Source organism: Balaenoptera ricei, chromosome 1 (assembly GCF_028023285.1).
Source record: "Balaenoptera ricei isolate mBalRic1 chromosome 1, mBalRic1.hap2, whole genome shotgun sequence".
In the NCBI taxonomy this organism is placed as follows: domain Eukaryota; kingdom Metazoa; phylum Chordata; class Mammalia; order Artiodactyla; family Balaenopteridae; genus Balaenoptera; species Balaenoptera ricei.
In genome coordinates, this window is record NC_082639.1 from 100,361,163 (window position 1) to 100,385,629 (window position 24,467).

The 24,467-nt window shown below is 36.6% G+C and overlaps 1 protein-coding gene across 4 annotated transcripts in view; it reads right to left on the reverse strand.

Annotated features, from left to right (window-relative positions):
* The window catches only part of PTPN22 (protein tyrosine phosphatase non-receptor type 22), a 59,694-nt gene that overhangs the window by 23,355 nt on the left and 11,872 nt on the right, over positions 1 to 24,467 (reverse strand). For 2 of the 4 annotated variants that reach the window (XM_059901148.1, XM_059901146.1), the window contains exons 2-11: positions 23,285 to 23,393; positions 22,942 to 23,018; positions 22,718 to 22,813; positions 22,250 to 22,288; positions 20,681 to 20,752; positions 20,505 to 20,564; positions 19,756 to 19,898; positions 19,191 to 19,257; positions 18,386 to 18,463; positions 15,392 to 15,478 (exon numbers count right to left, since the gene is read on the reverse strand). In XM_059901148.1, coding sequence (XP_059757131.1) covers positions 15,392 to 15,478; positions 18,386 to 18,463; positions 19,191 to 19,257; positions 19,756 to 19,898; positions 20,505 to 20,564; positions 20,681 to 20,752; positions 22,250 to 22,288; positions 22,718 to 22,813; positions 22,942 to 23,018; positions 23,285 to 23,393 — 828 coding nt within the window. The remainder of the gene's footprint in view (positions 1 to 15,391; positions 15,479 to 18,385; positions 18,464 to 19,190; positions 19,258 to 19,755; positions 19,899 to 20,504; positions 20,565 to 20,680; positions 20,753 to 22,249; positions 22,289 to 22,717; positions 22,814 to 22,941; positions 23,019 to 23,284; positions 23,394 to 24,467) is intronic. The other 2 variants (XM_059901147.1, XM_059901150.1) reach the window with 2 other exon arrangements.

Genomic DNA, 24,467 nt, shown 5'->3' on the forward strand with positions numbered 1-24,467 from the left:
AAGGGAAATTCCTCCCAGCAGCCTCAGGAGCAGCGGATTAAATCTGCACAATCAACTTGATGTACCCTGCATCTCTGGAATACCTGAATAAACAACAAATCATCCCAAAATGGAGGACCAGTGGACTTTGGGAGCAACTGTAGCCTTGGGGTTTGCTTTCTGCATCTAATTTGTTTCTGGTTCTATGTTTATCTTAGTTTAGTATTTAGAGTTTATTATCATTGGTAGATTTGTTTATTGATTTGGTTGCTCTCTTCCTCCTTTATATATATATATATATTTTTTTTTTTCCATTTTCTCTTTTTGTGAGTGTGTATGTCTATGCTACTTTGTGTGATTTTCTCTGTATAGCTTTGCTTGTACCATTTGTCCTAGGGTTCTGTCTGTCTGTTTTGGGGGTTTTTTTAGTATAGTTTTTAGTCCTTGTTATCATTGGTGGATTTGTTTTTTGGTTTCGTTACTCTCTTCTTTCTTTTTTTATTAATTTTTAATTTATTTATATTTTTAATATTTATTTTTATTTTAATAGCTTTCTTTCCTTTCTTTCTTTCTTTCTTTCATTCTTTCTTTCTTTTTTTCTCCGTTTTCTTCTGATCTGTGTGGCTGACAGGGTCTTGGTGCTCCGGCCGGGTGTCAGGCCTGTGCCTCTGAGGTGAGAGAGCCGAGTTCAGGACATTGGTCCACCAGAGACCTCCTGGCTCCAAGTAATATCAAACAGCTAAAGCTCTCTCAGAGATCTCCATCTCAATGCTAAGTCCCAGCTCCACTCAATGACCAGCAAACTACAGTGCTGGACACCCTATGCCAAACAACTAGCAAGACAGGGACACAACCCCACACACTAGAAGAGAGGCTGCTTAAAATCATAATAAGGTCACAGACACCCCAAAACACACCATAAGACACGGTCCTGCCCACCTGAAAGACAAGATCCAGCCTCATCACCAGAAGACAGGCACCAGTCCCCTCCACCAGGAAGCTTACACAACCCACTGAACCAACATTAGCCACTGCAGGCAGACACCATAAACAACAAGAACTATGAACCTGCAGCCTGCGAAAAGGAGACCCCCAAACACATTAAGTTAAGCAAAATGAGAAGACAGAAAACACACAGCAGATGAAGGAGCAAGGTGAAAACCCACCAGACCAAACAAATGAAGAGGAAATAGGCAGTCTACCTGAAAAAGAATTCAGAGTAATGATAGTAAAGATGATCCAAAATCTTGGAAATAGAACGGAGGAAATACAAGAAATGTTTAACAAGGAGAATTAGAAGAACTAAAGAGCAAACAAACAATGATGAACAACACAATAAATGAAATTAAAAATTCTCTAGAAGGAATCAATAGCAGAATAACTAAGGCAGAAGAACGGATAAGTGACCTGGAAGATAAAATAGTGGAAGTAACTACTGCAGAGCAGAATAAAGAAAAAAGAATGAAAAGAATTGAGAACAGTCTTAGAGACCTCTGGGAAAACATTAAATGCACCAACATTCTAATTATAGGGGTCCAGAAGAAGAGAAAAAGAAAGGGAGTGAGAAAATATCTGAAGGACTATAGTTGAAAACTTCCCTAATATGGGAAAAGAAATAGTCAATCAAGTGCAGGAAGCACAGAGAGTCCCATACAGGATAAATCCAAAGAGGAACACACCAAGACATGTATTAATCAAACTATTAAATATTAAATACAAGGAAAAAATATTAAAAGCAGCAAGGGAAAGACAACAAATAACATACAAGGGAATCCCCATAAGGTTAACAGCTGATCTTTCAGCAGAAACTCTGCAAGCCAGAAGGGAGAGGCAGGACATATTTAAAGTGATGAAAGGGAAAAACCTACAACCAAGATTACTCTACTCAGCAAGGGTCTCATTCAGATTCGACGGAGAAACTAAAGCCTTTACAGACAGGCAAAAGCTAAGAGAATTCAGCACCACCAAACCAGCTTTACAACAAATGCTAAAGGAACTTCTCTAGGCAGGAAACACAAGAGAAGGAACAGACCTACAATAACAAATCCAAAATAATCAAGAAAATGGTAATAGGAACATACAGATCAATAACTACCTTAAATGTAAATGGATTAAATGCTCCAACCAAAAGACATAGACTGGCTGAATGGATACAGAAACAAGACCCTTATATATGCTGTCTACTAGAGACCCACTTCACACCTAGGGACATATACAGACTGAAAGTGAGGGGATGGAAAAAGATATTCCATGCAAATGGAAATCAAAAGAAAGCTGGAGTAGCAATTCTCATATCAGACAAAATAGACTGTAAAATAAACACTATTACAAGAGACAAAGAAGGACACGACATAATGATCAAGGGATCAATCCAAGAAGAAGATATAACAATTGTAAATATTTATGCACCCAACATAAGAGCACCTCAGTACATAAGGCAAATGCTAACAGCCATAAAAGGGGAAATCGACAGTAACACAATCATAGTAGGGGACTTTAACACCCCACTTTCATCAACGGACAGGTCATCCAAAATGAAAATAAATAAGGAAACACAAGCTTTAATTGATACATTAAACAAGATGGACTTAATTGATATTTATAGGACATTCCATCCAGAAACAACAGAATACACTTTCTTCTCAAGTGCTCATGGAACATTCTCCAGGATAGATCATATCTTGGGTCACAAATCAAGTTTTGGTAAATTTGAGAAAATTGAAATTGTATCAAGTATTTTTTCCGACCACAACGCTATGAGACTAGATATCAATTACAGAAAAAATACAAACACATGGAGGCTAAACAATACACTACTTAATAACCAAGAGATCACTGAAGAAATCAAAGAGGAAATAAAAAAATACCTAGAAACAAATGACAATGAAAACACAATGACCCAGAACCTATGGGATGCAGGAAAAGCAGTTCTAAGAGGGAAGTTTATACCACTACAATCCTACCTCAAGAAACAAGAAACATCTCAAATAAACAACCTAACCTTATACCTAAAGCAATTAGAGAAAGAAGAACAAAAAAACCCCAAAGTTAGCAGAATGAAAGAAATCATAAAGATCAGATCAGAAATAAATGAAAAAGAATTGAAGGAAACAGTAGCAAAGATCAATAAACCTAAAAGCTGGTTCTTTGAGAAGATAAACAAAATATAAACCATTAGCCAAACTCATCAAGAAAAAAAGGGAGAAGACTCAAATCAGTAGAATTAGAAATGAAAAAGGAGAAGTAACAACTGACGCTGCAGAAATACAAAGGATCATGAGAGATTACTACAAGCAACAATATGCCAATAAAATGGACAAGCTGGAAGAAATGGACAAATTCTTAGAAAAGCACAACCTTCCGAGACTGAACCAGAAAGAAATAAAAAATATAAACAGACCAATCACAAGCACTGAAATTGAGACTGTGATTAAAAATCTTCCAACAAACAAAAGCCCAGGGCCAGATGGCTTCACAGGCGAATTCTATCAAGCATTTAGAGAAGAGCTAACACCTATCCTTCTCAAACTTTTCCAAAATATAGCAGAGGGAGAAACACTCCCAAACTCATTCTATGAGGTCACCATCACCCTGATACCAAAACCAGACAAAGATGTCACAAAGAAAGAAAACTACAGGCCAATATCACGATGAACATAGATGTAAAAATCCTCAACAAAATACTAGCAAACAGAGTCCAACAGCACATTAAAAGGATCATACACCATTATCAAGTGGGGTTTATCCCAGGAATGCAAGGGTTCTTCGATATACGCAAGTCAAACAATGTGATAAACCATATTAACAAATTGAAGGAGAAAAACCATGTGATCGTCTCAATAGATGCAGAAAAAGCTTTTGACAAAATTCAACACCCTTTTATGATAAAAAAACCCTGCAGAAAGTAGGCATCGAGGGAACATACTTCAACATAATGAAGGCCATATATGACAAACCCACAGCCAACATTGTTCTCAATGGTGAAAAACTGAAACGATTTCTGCTAAGATCAGGAAAAAGGCAAGTTTGCCCACTCTCACCACTATTATTCAACATAGTTTTGGAAGTTTCAGCCACAGCAATCAGAGAAGAAAAAGAAATAAAAGGAATACAAATCGGAAAAGAAGAAGTAAAGCTGTCACTGTTTGCAGATGACATGATGCTATACATAGAGAATCCTAAAGATGTTACCAGAAAACTACTAGAGCTAAGCAATGAATATGGCAGAGTAGCAGGATACAAAATTAATGCACAGAAATCTCTTGCATTCCTATACACTGATGACGAAAAATCTGAATGAGAAATTAAGGAAACACTCTCATTTACCATTGCAACAAGAAGAATAAAATACCTAGGAATAAACCTACCTAAGGAGACAAAAGACCTGTATGCAGAAAACTAAAAGACACTGATGAAAGAAATTAAAGATGATACAAACAGATGGAGAGATATACCATGTTCTTGGACTGGAAGAATCCACATTGTGAAAATGACTATACTACCCAGAGCAATCTACAGATTCATTGCAATCCCTATCAAACTACCAATGGCATTTTTCACAGAACTAGAACAAAAAATTTCACAATTTGTATGGAAACACAAAAGACCCCAAATAGCAAAAACAATCTTGAGAAAGAAAAATGGAGCTGGAAGAATCAGGCTCCCAGACTTCAGATTATACTACAAAACTACATTAATCAAGACAGTATGGTACTGGCACAAAAACAGCAAGATAGATCAATGGAACAGAATAGAAAGCCCAGAGATAAACCCACGCACATATGGTCACCTTATTTTTGATAAAGGAGACAAGAATATACAATGGAAAAAAGACAGCCTCTTCAATAAGTGGTGCTGGGAAAACTGGACAGCTACATGTAAAAGAATGAAATTAGAACACTCCCTAACACCATACACAAAAATAAACTCAAAATGGATTAAAGACCTAAATGTAAGGCCAGACACTGTGAAACTCTTAGAGGAAAACATAGGCAGAACACTCTATGACATAAATCACAGCAAGATCCTCTTTTACCCACCTCCTAGAGAAACGGAAATAAAAACGAAAATAAACAAATGGGACTGAATGAAACTTCAAAGCTTTTGCACAGCAAAGGAAACCATAATCAAGACAAAAAGGCAGCCCTCAGAATGGGAGAAAATATTTGCAAATGAAGCAACTGACAAAGGATTAATCTCCAAAATTTACAAGTAGCTCATGCGGCTCAATATCAAAAAAACAAACAACCCAATCCAAAAACGGGCAGAAGACCTAAACAGACATTTCTCCAAAGAAGATATACAGATTGCCAACAACCACATGAAAGGATGCTCAACATCACTAATCATTAGAGAAATGCAAATGAAAAGTACAATGAGGTATCACCTCACACCAGTCAGAATAGCCATCATCAAAATGTCTACAAACAATAAATGCTGGAGAGGGTGTGGAGAAAAGGGAACACTCTTGCACTGTTGGTGGGAATGTAAATTGATACAGCCACTATGGAGAACAGTATGGAGGTTCCTTAAAAAACTAAAACTAGAACTACCATACGACCCAGCAATCCCACTACTGGGCATATACCCTGAGAAAACCATAATTCAAAAAGAGTCATGTACCACAATGTTCTTTGCAGCTCTATTTACAACACATTTTCTGTCCATCGACAGATAAATGGTTAAAGAAGATGTGGCGCATATATACAATGGAATATTACTCGGCCATAAAAAGAGACGAAATTGAGTTATTTGTAGTGAGGTGGATGGACCTAGAGACTGTCATACAGAGTGCAGTAAGTTAGAAAGAGAAAAACAAATAACATATGCTAACACATATATATGGAATGTAAAAAAAAAAATGTTTCTGAAGAACCTAGGGGCAGGACAGGAATAAAGACACAGATATAGAGAATGCACTTGAGGACACAGGGAATGGGAAGGGTAAGCTGGGATGAAGTGAGAGAGTGGCATGGACTTATATATACTACCAAATGTAAAATAGATAGCTAGTGGGAAGCAGCCTCATAGCACAGGGAGATCAGCTTGGTGGTTTGTGACCACCTAGAGGGGTGGGATAGGGAGGGTGGGAGGGAAACGCAAGAGGGAGGATATATGGGGATATATGTATATGTATAGCTGATTCACTTTGTTATAAAGCAGAAACTAACACACCATTGTAAAGCAATTATACTCCAATAAAGATGTTAAAAAAAAAATTCATGCAGAATCTCAAGGGACTCTGAATAGCCCAATCTTGAAAAAGCAGAGCAAAGTTGTAGGACTCGTACTTCCTGATTTCAAAAGGTACTACAAAGATGCAGTAATAAAACAGTGTGGTACTGACACTGGACAGCTGTATAGACTAATGGAATAAAATAGAGAGCCTAACAAGAAATTCACACTTATGAGTAATTGGTTTTTGATGAGGCTGCCAAGAGCAGTCAATGGAGAAAAGACAGTCTTTTCAACAAATGGTGCTGGGAAAACTGGGCATCTACATGCAAAAGAATGAAGTTGGGCTCTTGCAGTAAATACAAAGATTAACTCAAAAAACTAAAACTCTTAGAAGAAAACATGGAAAGCTTCATGACATTGGATTTGACAATGATTTCTTGGATATGACACCAAAGGCACTATCAACAAAATGAAAAATAGACAGGACTTCCCTGGTCACGCAGTGGTTAAGAATCCGCCTGCCAATGCAGGGGACACGGATTTGAGCCCTGGTCCAGGAAGATCCCACATGCCATGGAGCAACTAAGCCAGTGTGCCACAGCTACTGAGCCTGCACTCTAGAGCCCGCAAGCCACATCTACTGAGCCCACATGCAACAACTACTGAAGCCCACGTGCCTAGAGCCCCTGCTCCACAACCAGAGAATCCACTGCAATGAGAAGCCCACACACCGCAACTAAGAGTAGTCTCTGCTCGCTGCAACTAGAGAAAGCCTGCGTGCAGCAATGAAGACCCAATGCAGCCATAAATAAATAAATAAATTTTATTTAAAATAAATAAATAAATAAAAATAAAAAATAGACAAATTGGATTTTATGAAAACTAAAAACTTATACATCAAAGGGCACAATCAACAGAGTAAAAGGGCAACACACAGAAAGGGAGACAGTATTTTCAAATCACATATCTGATAAGGGATTAATAGCCAGAATATATAGAGAACTGCTAAAACTCAACAATGACCAACTCAAAAATGGGCAGAAGACACAAAAACAGACATATGGATCAATGGAAAAGAATAGAGAGCCCAGAAATAAACCCACACACCTTCAGTCAATTAATCTTCAACAAAGGAGGCAAGAATATACTAAGGAGAAAAGACAGTCTCTTCAACAAGTGGTGTTGGGAAAGTTGGACAGCTGCATGTAAAACAATAAAGTTAGAACACACCCTCACACCATACACAAAAAAAACCTCAAAATGGCTTAAAGACTTAAATATAAGACACGACACCATAAAACTCCTGGAAAAGAACATAGGCAAGACATTCTCTGACATAAGTCATACTGATGTTTTCTTAGGTCATTCTCCCAAGGCAATAGAAATCAAAGCAAAAAATAAACACACGGGACCTAATCAAACTTACAAGCTTTTGCACAGCAAAGGAAGCCAGAAACAAACAGAAAGACAACCTAGGGACTGGGAGAAAATACTTGCAAATGATGCAATCAACAAGGGCTTAATTTCCAAAATATACAAACTGCTCATACAACTCAATAACAAAAAAAACAAACAACCCAATCAAAAAATGGGCAGAAGACCTAAGTAGACATTTCTCCAAAGAAGACATACAGATGGCCAATAGGCACATGAAAAGATGCTCATCATCACTAATTATTAGAGAAATGCAAATCAAAACTATAATGAGGTACCACCTCACACCAGTCCGAATGACCATCATTAAAAAGTCTACAAATAACAAATATTGGAGAGGGTGTGGAGAAAAGGGAACCCTCCTACAATGTTGGTGGGAATGTAAATTGATGAAGTCACTATGGAAACAGTATGGAGGTCCTCAACAAACTAAAAATAGAGTTGCCATACAATCCAGCAATCCTACTCCTGAGCATATATCCAGACAAAAGTATAATTCGAAAAGATGAAAAAAGAAAAAAAAGAAAAAAAAGAAAGAAAAGAAAATTTCTTTCAACAAATAAACAAAAAAAAGAAAAAAAGAAAAGATACATGCACCCCTATGTTCATAGCAGCACAGTTTGTAATAGCCAAGACATGGAAGCAGCCTAAATGTCCATGAACAAATGAATGGTTAAAGAAGATGTGGTATATATGTACAATGGAATATTACCCAGCCATAAAAAAGAATGAAATAATGCCATTTGCAGCAACATGGATGAACCTAGAGATTATCATTATAAGTGAACTAAGAAAGAGAAAGACAAATACCATACGATATCACTTATCCATGAAATAGAAACAGACTCACAGACATAGAGAACAAGATTGTGGTTGCCATGGGGGAGGAGAGGTAGAAGAGGAATAGATTGGAAGTTTGGATGGAAGGATGGCTATTAAGAGATGCAAACCATTATATATAGAATGGATAAACAACAAGGTCCTACTGTATAGCACAGGGAACTATATTCAATATCCTCTAATAAACCATAATGGAAAAGAATATGAAAAAGAATATATACATATACATATATATATATGTATAACTGAATCACTTTGCTGTACAGCAGAAACTAACACAACATTGTAAATCAACTATACTTCAATAAAACAAATTTTTTAAAAAATGGGCAAAAGAATAGACATTTTTCCAAAGATGATATACAAATGGCCAATGAACACATGCAAAGATGCTTAACATCACTAACCAGGAAAATGTAAACCAGAACCACAATGAGATACTACTTTACACCCATTAGGGTGGCTATTATCTAAAAAACAAATAAACAAAAGCAAAAACTAACAAGTACTGGTGAGGTACCCAGAGTAGTCAAATTCATAGGGAGACAAAGCAGAATGGTGGTTGCTAAGTGCTGGGCTTAGGGAAGAACGGGGAGTTAGTGTTTAATGGGTATAAAGTTTCAGTTTTGCAAGATGAAAGGAGTTCTGGAAATGGATGGTGGTGATGGTTGCACAATAATATGAATGTACATAATACCACTGAACTATACACCTAAGATTGGTTAAGGCAGTAAATTTTATGTATATTTTACCACAAAGAAAACCTAGAGAAAAAAAGAGCAAAGGACTTGGATAGATATTTGTCCAAAGAAGATGTACAAATGGCCAGTAAGCACATGAAAACCTGTTCAACATCACTAATCATTAGGGAAATGAAAATCAAGGCCGTAAATACCACTTCACACACATTAGGATGGCTATTATCTTAAAAACCAAAAACAAACAAACAAACAAAAAAACAGAAAATACCCAGCGTTAGCAAGAAGGTGGAGGAATTGGAACCTTTGTGCAATGCTGGTGGGGATGTAAAATTTTGCAGCCACTGTGAAAAACAGTGTGGCAGTACCTTAAAAAATTAAACATAGAATTACTGCGTGATCCAGCAATTCCACTTCTGCGTATATACCCAAAAGAATTTAAAATAGGGACTTGAACAAGTATTTGTACACCAATTTTTATAAGAGCATTATTCACAATAGCCAAAAGGTGGAAACAACCCAAGTGTCCATCAACAGATGAATGGATAAGTAAAATGTGGTATTACACACAATGGAATATTATAAAGCCATAAAAGGAATGAAATTCTGATATATGTTACAAAATGGATGAACCTTGAAACATTATGTTACATGAAATAAGCCAGATAAAAAGAGTAAATATACGACTACACTTATATCATGTACCTAGAATAGGCAAATTTATAGAGACAGAAAGTAGAATAGAAACTATTAGGGGTTTGGGTACAGGAGATGGAGAGTTTCTGTTTAGAATGATGAAAAATTTCTAGAAATAAACAGTAATGATGGTCACACACGTTGTGAAGGTACTAAATGCCACTCATATTTTAAAATGGTTAAAATGGTAATTTTTTCCATAGTGGTAAAAATACTGTAGTTTTACCACAATAAAAAATATGAATGGAGAATTGTCTCCTCCTCATCTATTTTCTGGTAAAGATTGTGTAAAATTGGTGTTAATTCTTTCTTAAAGATTTGGTAGAATTCTCAAGTGAAACTATGTAAGCCTGGATATTTCTTTTTGGGAAATTTTTAAGTTATGAAATCAGTTTTCTTTACCATTATGAGGCTATTCAAATTATTTCATCTTGCGTGAGCTGTGGTAGTTTGTGTTTTTTGAGGAAGTAATACATTATTTTATCTAAGTTGACATATGTGTATGTGTTGAGTTGTTCATACTATATCCTTTATTATCCTTTTGATATCTGCAAAGTCTGTAGAAATAGGCCCTTTTGCATTCCTGATATTGGTAATTTTTATTTTTTCCCTTTTTTCCTTTATCATTCTTCCTAGAAGTTTGTCAATTTTGTTGATCTTTTCAAAGAACCAGATCTTTGGTTCACTGATTTTTCTCTTCTGTTTTCCTGTTTTCAATTTCATTGATTTATACTCTTTACTATTTCCTTCCTTCTGTTTCTCTTGGGTTTATTTCACTCTTTTTTTTTTTTTCCTAGATTCATAAAGTGGGAGCTCAGATTACTGATTTGAGACATTTACTGTTCTCTAATGTATGCATGTAGGTGGCTATAAACTTCCCTCCCAGCGTTACTGGAGCTCTGTCCGACAAATTTCGATATGTGGTATTCTCATTTTTATTCAGTTCAATGTGGTTTTTAGAAATTTCCTTTGAAACTTCCTTTCTGACTCAATGGATTATTTAGAAGAGTCTGGTGTAGTTTCCAAGTGTTTGGATCTTTTCTTGTTATCTTCTGCTATTGACTTCTAGTTTGATTCCATAGTAGTCAGAGAATACATTCTATATGATATCCGTTCTTTATATTTTTGAGATTGTTTAATGGCCCAGGATATGATCCATCTTGGTATATGTTCAATCAGCACTTGAAAAGAATGTATATCCTTGAATTTTGGGGTGGAGCATCCTATAAATATCAATTTGATCCTGTTAGTCAATGGTGTTGTTAAGTTCTCATATATTCTTGCTGACTTTCTGTTGAGTTTTCTATCAGTTCTTGAGAGAGGGGTTTTGAAGTCTCCAACTATAACTGTGGGGTTTTCTATTGCTCCTTTTAGTTCTATCAGTTTTTGCTTCACATATCTTGCAGCTCTGTTTGGTCCATACACACTTAGGATTGCTACATCTTATTGGGGGATTGACCCTTTTATCATTATACAATGTCCCTCCCTAACTGTGATAATTTTCTTTACTCTGAAGTCTATCTGGTATTAATATAGCTACTTCTGCTTTCCTTTTATTAATGTTTACAGGATATATCTTTTTTCCAATCCTTTATTTTAAACCAACCTATATATTTGAAGTGTGTTTCTTATAGACAGCATATAATTGGGTCATGTTTTCAATACTCTCTGCCAATCTGTTAATTGGTGTATTTGTACCATTTACATTTAATTTAATTATTAATATGGTAGGGCTTAAGTCTCCAACTTTATATTTTGTTTTCTGTTTTTTCTCTCTGTTTCTCATTTCTCTTTTCTTTTTCCTGACTTTTTCTCTTTCCTGCATCTTTGGAATTTCATTTTGATTTACCTATAGCGTTTTTTAAGATATATCTTTGTATAGTTTTTGTAGGGGTGGCTCTAGTTATTATATTACATATTCATAACTTATCAAAGCCTTATAGGTGTTATCATTTTACTAGTTCAATACAGAAGTGTTACCTCCCTTTACATGCCTAACCCTTCCTTTTTTTTACAGTATAATTGTCTTAAATATTTCCTCTAATACATTTAGAACCGCATCAGTGTTATAATTTTTGCTTCAATCATTAAGCAATTTAGAAAACTCAAGAGGATAAGGAAAATCTATTATATTTACCCATGTTCCTTACCATGTTCTTCCTTTTTTCATCATTTCCTTTCTATTTAGAAAACTTCCTCTGCCTTTTTTTTTTTTTTTTTTTTTTTAGGGTAGGTCTACTGGCAACAAATTCCCTTAGTTTTTCTTCATCTGAGACTGTCTTGATTTCCCCTTCATTCCTGAAGGATATTTTTTTTACTGGGTATTGGATTCTGTTGACAGCTTTTTTCCTTCAGCACTTGTAAAATACTGTGCCACTTCCTTCTGGCCTCCATGGTTTCTGATGACAAATTCACTTTCATTCTAATTGCTTTTCCCCTAGAGTTAAGATCATTTTTCTTTGGCTGCTTCCTAGAATTTTTGTATTTAGTTTTCAGAAGTTTAATTATGATGATTCTTTCAGTACTTTTTTAGACACGTCTTTTTTCTCCTTTCCTTCTTGGACGTCGATGACACTAATGCTAGGGTTTTTGTTATAGTCACTTAGTTTCCTGAGGCTCTGTCTATTTTTTATTTTTATTTTATTGTATTTTATTTTTTAGTCTATTTTATTTCTGTTGTTCAGATTGGGCAATTTCTATTGTTCTGTCTTTCAGTTCATTAATTCTTTCCTTGTACCCTGTATTTTGCTGTTGAGCCCATCTACTGAGCTATTTTGTTTCCATTACTGTTATTTTTCAACTCTAAAATTTCCTTTTGTTTCTTCTTTATATCTTCTGTTTCTTTGGCAGGTCTTTATCTTTCTTTGCTGAGACTTTCTATTTTTTCATTTGTTTTAAGCATGCTTGTAATTGTTTACTGAAGCATTTTAATCATGGCTACTTTAGAATCTTTGTCAGATAATCTTACACCTCTGTCATCTCAGTGTTGTCATCTATTGACTGTCTTTTACTCACTTGGTTTTCAATCCTCCTGGTTCTTGGTATGACAAGTGACTTTCACATGAAACCTAGATATTTTTGTATTGTTATAAGTCTCTGGACCTTAGTTAAACCTCCCCTTTTAGCTTCTCTTTTTTTAAATCCATTCTGACAGGGGAAAGAGGAGGGAGGGGGTGCTGCCTCATTAGTGCCTTGCTATTGCCAAGTGGATTCTACCTCCACCAGTTTCCTCACAGTCTCTGTTGACACCTGAAGGGAGACACCTTGGGAGAGGCTCTCCATGTGGTCTCTACTGACACTGTGGTCGGGGTGGCCTCATTACTGCTGGATGATGGTGAAAGTCCTGACTCTCCACTAGGCCTCTTCTGACACTCCATCAGTGGAGCGGCATGGGGGCACTGGGTTACTGCCAGGTGGAAAGTCAGGCTCCCCACATGGTCTCTACTGACACTGCAGGGAAACCTCACTGCAGGCCAGTGGGGATGAAATTCCTAGCTCTTTACTTGACCTTCTCTCTCTCTTTTTTTTAAACGGATATATGTATTTCTTTATTAGAATGCTCACAATAATGACACATTAGCACTGTCCTTCTGATGTGACAGAGAATACATATATCTGACCCACTGACCTTCTCTTTATCACAGTCTTTGTGAGGGTGGGAATCTAGGTTCTCCACTTCTTTGCTGGCATAGGTGGGGTTGGGGGCCATTTTTTTCTCTGGTGTTGACTGAAGTAGAGTAATTATTATCTAAAATTTTTCTGGCTTGCTGGGCTGTCCCTTTCCTGGTCCTTTGGCTAGAGAGAGCAGGATTTTGTTGGGGTTTTTTTGTCTGCACTGTTGGCATTTTCAAGTTGTTGGTTTCTTCAGTTCCAAATCCATGATATATGAGGAAAAAGAAAACCCAAGGAACTCACCATCATGTCATTCCTCAGGTCTCAAGGTCCCTAGTGGTCTGTCTTCTCTCCATCTTTCAGAGTCTTCTTATATTTGTTTTATATATATTGTCCAGGGTTTCTAGTTGTATTTAGTAGAAGGAATAGGGAAAAGTATGTCTACTCGATCTTCCCAGAAACAGAAGTCCTCCTTGGCTGGTGTTAATCAATTCCCTCTGTGGGAGGTTGAACCATGTTCCTATGTTCCCATTTATTGACTAAGGGCACACTCCAAACAACTCAACTGCCTCGAGCCATGGCACTACTACTGGGCTAAATCTGAGTACTGACATTTCCTGGAACCTAAATAAAATATTAACCCATGTACTCCAGCAGCACATTAAGAGAATATTCTTTGTTCAAGAAGGTTTTATTCTAAGAGCAAGGATGGCTTGATATTAACAAATCCAAGGACATGACTGTTTCAATATGTCAAAGGAGAAAATCCATGTGATCATTCTATAAATGCAAAGATATGCAGTTGACAGAATTCAACATTCTTTCCAAAAAAAATTCTTAATAAAACAGAAGTCAATGAATACTTTCTTAAACAATTAAAAAATATATCTCCAATCAAATCAGCATCACACTTAGTAGTGAAACATGAGAATCTCTCCCATTAAAATTAGGTCATGCATATCACGTCTATTATTTAAACTTGTTCTGGGAGTACTAGCCAATGAAGCAGGCATGAACAGGATATAAGTAACAATGTCTGGCAACTATATTCTTGTTTCCATCTCCTTCCCCTACATTGTTTCTCCGGAGTTGACATTAACTATAGGATTGCTTAGTTCATTCCCTAACCTCAACAGTTTTTTGGCTTTCTTTCACTCCCTGTGCCTCATCATTCAAGCGGTAGGAGTTATGATATTAGGGTTATGTCTTATATACTTTGTATTCCTAATGTTGTGAAAACAGTAGGTCCTCAGTGAATATTTTCAGATTCATAATACAAAAATGTGATATTAAAAATTAAATTAATTTGTATATGTTACATACACCCTGGAAGGTAAACCAATAATTTTGTCTTATTAAGGTTTGCTCAGAATCTAATACTTTGTGATTACACAGTAAATATTTGACATCAATTTTTGTGATGAGATCAAAATAACATATCTAGAATGCTCAATATTTTTAAATTAGAATTTGGTCAAATCATAATTGTTTTTATACCTAACATTTTCAGCTAAGAATCCTTTAGCTATTCTAAAATATTCTCAAAATTTGATGATACATATGCAATCAAAATGAGGCTAGAGTAACCTGAAAAATCACATCAGTACTCAACTATAATTTCACTTTGTAATTTTCACTCTCACTTCTAAATTGCCACACAACTGTTTAAAACATGGAAACAGAATATATGCTTACCCTTTCACCCACTCCTATTGTTTTTAAATTTAGCTGAAAATGGTATGCAATACGTTGACCAAGAGATTAATTTTCTAAGTTAAAGTACTTCAATTAAATTGTCCTTCTCCACAGATTTATAGTGCAGCCCCATGCACACCTGACACTCCAATTTAGTTGTGATGATAAAGTATAAGTTGTCCTGCAACTAATCTGAAATCCCTTGACCAAAATCAAACATGAAAAAAATTGTTTTACAAAATATCAAATTTAAAATGTACCTCTGTTCCAGAGTGTTTATCCCTGATAACATCCATCTGTCTCTTAAATAGTTCTAATACAGCATTGTAGACCAGTTCATACTGTTCCTGAAGAGCATTGCAAACCGGAACAAACAAAAACAAAAACTTGGTGAACTAACCAGATTTCAGGAATATGAACACCAATCAAATCATAGCATAGCAGATCTGAAACATTAGTTTAATTACAGTGCCTTGTGTCTGTGTAGCCCATGTCAGATTTCAAAGCATTTTTAGGCTGCCAGAAACATCTAACTATTTTATCTACCTCTAGCTAATATACAATGACCTTGCAGCATGCTTTTTATGCTCTAACCCCACTTTCTTACTTATCTCTCCTTCCACCATCATCTCTCTAATTCTGTTTTCCTTGCTCACACTTTAAAATCTTTATTTCAGGGACTTCCCTGGTGGTCCAGTGGTTAAGACTCTGTGCTTCCATTGCAAGGGGAACAGGTTTGATGCCTGGCTGGGGAACTAAGATCCCACATGCCATGGAGCCAAAAGAAAAATTGTTTTTTATTCCATCCTGGATACATTTTTTTTTTTTTTTGGTAATTCACTTCTTGCAGGAAAAGGTAGATAGACGTGGTTGATGGCTAAATAGATAGCTTCAAGATGTATTATCTAACATGGCTCACGATCGATCTATAAAGTAGCTAGGTTGTCATCCCTGTTTACAATTTGTCCGAGATCATTCAGAAGTAATTTCCATGTCTTCGGTTAGAACCTCAATCTTTTGACTCTTACTTTAGTGCACTTATATCAAGCTGCTGAAATTCTGTCTTAGCAAAGATACCCAAAAAAAGTAGACCCCTAAATAGAGTTTGGAAATTTGTGGTTATAAAGGGATTTCACTGTAGAGAAATGAGACCTCTACAAGGTTCATGGGTTTTCACCACTCTGTTTTCGCCTCTGTACCTGCTTGAGCACTTGATTTTGGATCTACTTTTCACCTGAATGGGCCTATTCAGGGTCTTCTATGACACTTCACACAATCTTATACAAACAAAATATAAATTTTTCCAAAAATAATCGTAGCAGGAGAACAATGCAGAGTCTATATCAGCCAACACAGCCATTGGTACACTCTTCAATTTTTTTAAGAAGAGAGAAAAATCAGACAGGAAGCACTCATCTGGTTACAGTGCTATCTATCTCCTGGCTAGAGCAGTGTCATAAAAAGCAGCTATAGGGCTTCCCTGGTGGCGCAGTGGTTGAGAATCTGCCTGCTAATGCAGGGGACACGGGTTCGAGCCCTGGTCTGGGAAGATCCCACATGCCACGGAGCAGCTGGGCCCGTGAGCCACAACTACTGAGCCTGCGCATCTGGAGCCTGTGCCCCGCAACGGGAGGGGCCGCGATAGTGAAAGGCCCGCGCACCGCGATGAAGAGCGGTCCCCGCACCGCGATGAAGAGTGGCCCCCGCTTGCCGCAACTAGAGAAAGCCCTCGCACGAACTGAAGACCCAACACAGCCAAAAATAAATAAATAAAAAAAAAAAAAAAAAAAAAAAAAAATTAAAAAAAAAAAAAAAAAGCAGCTATAGCTGGTAGATTTGTTCAAATAGTTGTTGATAATGCCAAAATGTGAAGGCTAACTTACAATTGTTTCAGCTGTCTTCCAACTCTTAAAAGTAGGTCTGAAATGGACTTTTTCTGAAATGGAGTATGGCTTTATTTATTGATTCAGTATCATAATTTAATGTTATACAACTAGGTTGCATACTTCCTGGAATCTTTATACATCTACATGGATCGGCCTTCTTTTAAGTCTGACAGCACTAAACCAGCCAATACTTTCATTTCACATAAACTTTCCCCCCTACACGTTGAATATAGAAAACACCTACAGTCAACAGATGAAAAAGAATTCTTTTTTTTTCCACTAACTATTAGTGGAAAACCTGTGTGGGCCAAACAGAAGCTTTATATTATAATAGCTCTTAATTTTTTCCCCTCAATTTACAACTTCTAGATGAAAATATCTGAACTGCCATTGTCAATTGTTTTACTTCTAAACCTATGTGCAAGTTCATTTGTAAGTGCTTTAAACACTTTAATTTCTTGCTGTTTAAGCAATAAGAAGTAGTTCTAACAAATTATGCAAAAATGCCTCTTACCTAATAAATACCTATAAATGTCTGATGAAAGAATGAATGGGCGAATGCTAAACTCTATCTTAAAGATGGAGACCATTTAGAAACATAGGTAAAATTATTGGTGTAGACATATGGGTGGAATTAATACTGTAGAAAGTGAGAGATTTGGGCTGGGAATGTTTTACCTAGGAGGTAGAACGTGAGCTGGAGAGGAGAGAACAGGGGAAAAGCATTTCTAACAGAATAAAAGTGTGAGCAATCTGGGGTAGGTTAAAATACTGTGATACATATATAATCATATATATAGTATGATTGTAATTACGGTTTTTTTGGTAATATTTTTTAATATGCAAAGAATAAAGACCAGGAGAAACTATAGAAAAATAGTAACAGTGGCTCCCTCTAGGCGACAGGATTATGGATGATTTTTAAATTTTTTATCATTTTCTAAAATGAGCATATAGACTTCATTCTGCAGATTCTGTTACCACCTACTGAAGAAGAAATTACAGATCTCTGATTTTCTATGGTTTCAGAAATGAAGTACCACTACAAAATTTCAAGTTAACCTGACCCAGCTATTTCTTTCTAATAAGTCAAACAGCTTGTTGAATTTTTTCAACATCCTTTGTAAGAAATATTATATTGTTTTCTTAATATTTTCTGAACAGGCTATAAAATATAAGGCATGAAAGGAATTTGGTCCAGAGCAAGGGATACAGGAAAAATATTGGGATATTCAGAGTTAGAGGAAATGGAAATGGACTGAAACCCTTGATAGTAAAGTAGTCAGCTGTTTTTGGATGCCTTATTATTATTAAACAGAGAGACGAAACCAGGCTCAGATGTGTTATATTATTCACCACAGTCCATACCTGAGTTTGAACTAATGAAGGCCTCTGTGTTCGCATTTCCTGGATCAAACTAAAAACACTGAAGTTCTCAGGAATTATCTACCAAATAAAAGGAAAAAATATCTTACTCCTTTATTCCTATCTAGAAAAAGGAATGCATTTTTTAAACCAATGAGGTTTCTCATCACTTGCACCATGATTTAGAGCCTACAAAATACTGAAGAAACTCTTCAAAATGATTTCACATGGGGTGATCAAATGTCTGAAGTTAAAAATATAATGAGGGAGAAATCTCAGTAGGTGAGTAAGTATGAGAGTTTAATGAACTAAAAGAAGTTTGCAAATAAGTCTAAAGCCCATATTTTAAACTTCTCATTTCCTGTTAGACTTAAAAAAATTTACAGATTGGAACACAAAATTTGCAGTAAATTGAGTTCGTCTGCTAAAGGAGCGTGGCTAAAGGAAGGGTAACTGTGATTCAGGGCTGTGGTTCTCAAAACTACTTCTCTCCAGAAGCACCTGGAGAGCTTGCTGGGCCGTCCCTGCCCGCCACCCCCAAGAGTTTCTGCTCAATTCATCCGACATGGGGCCCCAAATTTTGCATTTCTAACAAGTTCTCGGGTGATACTGAAGCTTCTTGTCTGGGGACCACATTTTGAGACCACCAACTTAGGAACTAAATTAATCGTCTGACAAAGCAAATCTACAAGTGAATATTCTAGAAAAGATGAATGGTGGAGATAGATGTTTTGAAGAACTAAACAATTTCTAAGTCTAAAAGTAGCAAGGTTAAGAAAATGGCAAGTGCCTGTTGAGAGAAACTCACCCCATCTTTTAGCAACATCCACATATAATCAATAGCACAGATAACACCAGTCCTTCCACAACCAGCACTGAAATAAAAGATCACAGTAGCATGTATATTTGCAGAGAGTGGATCTTTGACAGTAGCTGGAAAGTTTCACCGGCAGATTTGAGGAAGAAGAAATCTAGAGCCCACAAAACTTTCTAAACCCTACCATTTCTCAGAACATGCTTCAATTGCCACATGCTACACCGAGCCTCAGGACAGATCCTAGGTAACTTCTCACAGCAAAAAGTCTCTAGAGCTGTGCTGTTCACAAGTAATTTATCAGAAAAAATATTAATTTAATGCTCAGGTTGAATTCATTATAGTTTCTGCTATTTACTTTTCTCTTTCAATCATTCTAATTTTAAGCTTCATTCCTTTCTGACTGACTGGAAAAAGTGAGCCTAGAATTAGGAGCCTACATCTTATGCAGACTTTAAATTCCAACAAAGTCAGTCTTCCTTCAGTTAAAGCAGGAGTCTTGGCCAGACTGGGACATTTGGTTTATTCTGGGTAGAAGGTTCATCCAACAGCATCATACCTGCAGTGAATGCATATGGGAACACTGTTATCCTCTTGGTAACAACGCACATCCCAGATGAGCTCAAGAATAGGGTCTATAGATGAAGGCACATCGTGGTCTGGCCAGTTCTTGTAATGGAACTGGTAGATGGTTCGAGTTTCCTATAAAAATAGCCAGAATAAAAGGAGAGTTCAAGATTAGGGCTTCACCTCATTCTATCACAAGATTACTCTGACCTACAAAGTAGCATCTATCTATAATTTTTTTGCAGTTTATGGAGATTTCTTCCCTATAGGCCTCTGGGACCATATGCCCTCTAAGAACAATTACAAGTAATTTCAGGTCACTTACTATTGGCCTGTCTCTATCTGCCCCACTCACAGGAGAATGCAGATATGAAAATGGTCCAAACCAGAACTTCCCAACTGGTGTGCTTCAAATGGGTCACAGGTGCGTTGATGTACTAATCTCTTTGCCTTAGAGAAACCAAGCAGCTTGAGCTCTCAAGTTGGTTCCCAGCCTCTACACACTGTACACAGCCTCTGTTCATCCTAGAAATATTGTCATTTCATATTGTGCCATTGGTATGGAGTAGGTTGGGGAACACAGATTACACCAAAGGTCTCTTTTGGATATGATGATTTATCCAGAACATCAAAGGCCCTACCGCTTCCTATTATCTTATGCCCAGACTGCATCACATACATATATATTTACTTGCCTGATCTCTGTAGGCTTTGAGGTTACCTCTAGTGTTCTATACTTACACTATTGAACTTGGCTTGTAGAGTCCTGATTGTATAATCAGATTTTTTATTTTCAGCTTCCTAAGAAGTAAATTAAAATATTAGTTATTTCAAAGACTAATATTCAAAGACTACTCTCTATAAAGTAGGTCCTGGAGCATTTACTCAGCCATAATGGAAATAGACATCATACTTACACAGGATATGGAGAAAGGGCCAAGTTGCAGTTGCATTTCTCCTGGCTCAGCCCAGTAGCGCTCACATTTTTTCTGTTGCACAAAGCAGAATGTAGTGATTTCCCTCCATATATTCTAGTCTTTTCTGGGTAAGAAAACCCCCTCCCTCATTCAGAAGCAAATTCAGCTGTATCCTTCTCCTTAGGTTAGGAATTTCTAACCCCCTTGGGCTTCAACCCATGTCTGGATTCTCCAAAGATGGGAAAACAAACATTAAAGGATATACAAATTGCAGACTTCCTGGAAGTCTGAAAAAGTAGAAATAGGGATCTGACATTTTCAGTGTTTCAAAAGGATTAAAACAAAGCCGCACAAGCTAACTGAAACCCCAAGTTCCCTTGGTTTTAACTGGAATTGTATCAACTCAGAATGGCAACAGTAGGTTTAAAGAGCATTGTTCAATAGAAACATAATATGAGCTACATATGTAATTAAAATTTTTCTAAGAGCCACATTCAAAAATGAAAAAAGGTGGAATTAATTTTAATAATATATCTTACTTAGCCAAATACATCAAAAATTTTTTCAACATGTACTCAATATAAAACAGTTATTAGATATTTGACATTTTTAAACTGTCATCAATATCTAGTGTGTATTTTATATTTATGGCACATTTCAATTAATATGCTAAACTTTAACTGGAAATATTTAATTTCCATTTAGATTTCATAAAATTTATGGTTGAAAAAGATTCACATACCCAACTTGTTCCAAACAAGGTTTTCCAATAACTGAACTGAATATCAGTCTTTAAATTTAAATTCATTAAAATAAAATAATTGAGTTCCTCAGTCACACCAGCCATATTTCAAGTGCTCACTAGCCACACGTGGCTAGTGAAGGCCATTCTGGGCAGCACAAAAGAAGCTCTGACTGGCAGTTTAAAATATCTGATTAAAAACAACAGGAAAGGGCTTCCCTCATGGCGCAGTGGTTGAGAGTCTGCCTGCCAATGTAGGGGACACGGGTTCGAGCCCTGGCCTGGGAGGATCCCATATGCCGCGGAGCAACTAGGCCCGTGAGCCACAAACTACTGAGCCTGCAGGTCTGGAGCCTGTGCTCCGCAACAGGAAAGGCCGCGATAGTGGGAGGCCCGCGCACCGCGATGAGGAGTGGCCCCCACTTGCCGCAACTAGAGAAAGCCCTCGCACAGAGACGAAGACCCAACACAGCCAAAAATAAATAAATAAATAAATAAATAAATAAAGGACTTCCTTTAAAAAAAAAAAAAAAAAACAGGAAAATGAATTGTTACTTTAAAAAGTATACCTTATTTTTATTTTAAAACACAGAGTCTACTGGGAAAATGGGCGAAAGAGGTTCTCAGAGGTTTAAAAAAAAAAAAAAAAAAAGCCTTGAGAGTCATTTGGCATTCCCAAACTGAAAACTAGGAAAGAAGAGCATAAATTTTTACCAAGTCACTTAAGTTAAGGAAAGTTCTGCTACCAAGTTTCCCCCTTCTTTTTCTTCTTTCCTTTACCTTTAGGTAGTATGGTCATCTTCACAATTTACTAGAAAGCAACTCACCTTCCCCATTTCAAACTCCATGCATGCCATAACAATGATCTGGGGGGATGAAATAGATGGAAACTTAAACACTGATATAGTTTAAAAAAGCAGTTAATACATGGGTCCCAGAGTCAAAAAGTGTTGTTTATTCTTTTTTTGTTTTATAACCAAAAAAGAAATCCTAATAAATTATAAAATGTTGCTCCTACCCTTCTTTTTCTCTGTCCTCACTTCCCTTTTCTCTATTCAAATCAGTAAATTCTTGTTAACAAATGAGACTGTCAAGTTGAGAACTTTCATTTTCTTGAACAATAGTGAAATTGTGATTTTGACTAAAAGGTGCCTGAACACCAAAATTCTAGTGACTGACCCCAAAAAGCACTGATTTTAATGTACATAGGAAACTTCAGTCACATATCCTGACACCCTATCCCCTTCATCCCTAAAAACTGGAGAATATAGTAACAAAAGTAACTCTGCACTCACCAGGACGCTGTATTCCCAAATCATCCTCCAGAAGTCCAGGACAGTTGTAGGCAAAGGTCCCTGGGTGGCAATATAAGCCTTGGGTCCATAAACTCCCTAAAGGGGAACAGAAATTACATGGGGTGACTACAAATAATATACTCTCCTTCTTGTCCAGTATCCCTCCCTCCCCCCTCTACCCCATTTTTTTAGGTACCTAGAGAAATATGGAATATTGGATGTACCTTAATGAAGTTGGCATTGATGTAGCTGGAATCCTCATCAGAGGTTACCATGGACAGTTCTACTCGACTGTGGTCATCTATAATATAAAAGAAAGACAGACTAATTAAGAGGGTTTGGTTAGAGGGCTTTCTGTAAGTCAGGAACTAGCACTGTGAATAGTGGATGCTCATTAGTGTTTGAAGACTGACTGAATGAATGAATGTTCTTTTGTAGTCATATACAGTACCAACTAATTTGTCAAAGCCATGGTCTAGGATTAGGAACAGCAACCAACGGGTAAAAAGAGATAAGATGATTGAATCTGAGAGAAGGTACAAGTTTAAAGGGAGAAATGAAACTTACAGGGCAAGATATCCTTATATCTGTTTTTCTTGATATTCTTGGGCCTCTCAGCCTCAGTTGTGGGATAGGTTTTATCTGCCTTATACTGGGTGGATAGTCTTTTCAGCGTCTGTAATAAAATTACAGTAATTAAATCAAATCATCCTAGAGAAAAGAGGTAAGAAGCTATCTCCAGAGAGCTTTCCTTCTCCACTGTCCAAACATTCCACTTGAGCTGTTTTAGTATCCTCTGGGGCTGGTTGCATTCAGAATAGAGCCTCAGAGCATAAAGACAACAGAGTTTAGTGACATTTGGAGAAGCGAAAAGGTCACACTTAATGCAACTGAGTTGCAAATAGCTAAAACTTAGGGGTGAAACCAGTGAATATTAAAAAAATAATATCTTCTGAACACACCCTGTGTTCCACCCAAAGAGTCAGATATTAAAAGTTTGACTTACTTTCTTTACAGCTATTACAGGGCTATTTTAAACTAAACTGAGGTAGTCTAGAACCTGAGGTGGGGCTTAACCTGTACCGTGATCTGCACCCCATGACTTAGTCAATGGCAGTCACCAGAGGTGGGTGGGCATCTGTATTGTTAACCAGCTCTGTGGTTTATTCTGAGGTATATTTTTGAGTTGGATAAACTAGGGTTTGAATTCTGACTCCCACAGTTACTGGCTGAATGAAGCTGGGCAAGGTATTTAATCTTTCTGTGTCTCAGTTGCTTTGTAAGTAAAATGGGGGGATAGTTACCTTAGAGTTGTGGGTGAATTAAGTGAGTTATCGTATGTGAAGCACTGGTACAGAGTACATGTTTAATAAAGAAAAGGTGTTGTTACTATATAAAACAATAAATAAATAAATAAAATTATTCTCACTTGCCAACATTATAGTATAGAGCAAAATTTCAGGTCAGAGGAAATGATAGTTTCTCTTTAGCTCCTTCTGATAAATCAACCTTGTCCTAGATTTCAACTCCCTTATCATTCAAAGAAACTGCATTTAGTAGATCTGACCTTTATCGATCCTTACTCAATTTGAGAAAGGTAAGGGAAAAACATCTCTGATAGCTAATAAATATTTATTGAACTGAACTACAGAAAATAATTTTCATTATTTGCCCACTATTTAATAGTGACTTGGTCACATGAAGATCATTAATTACTTCCTATGGGTCAGATGCCTCAACATCTTCTCAG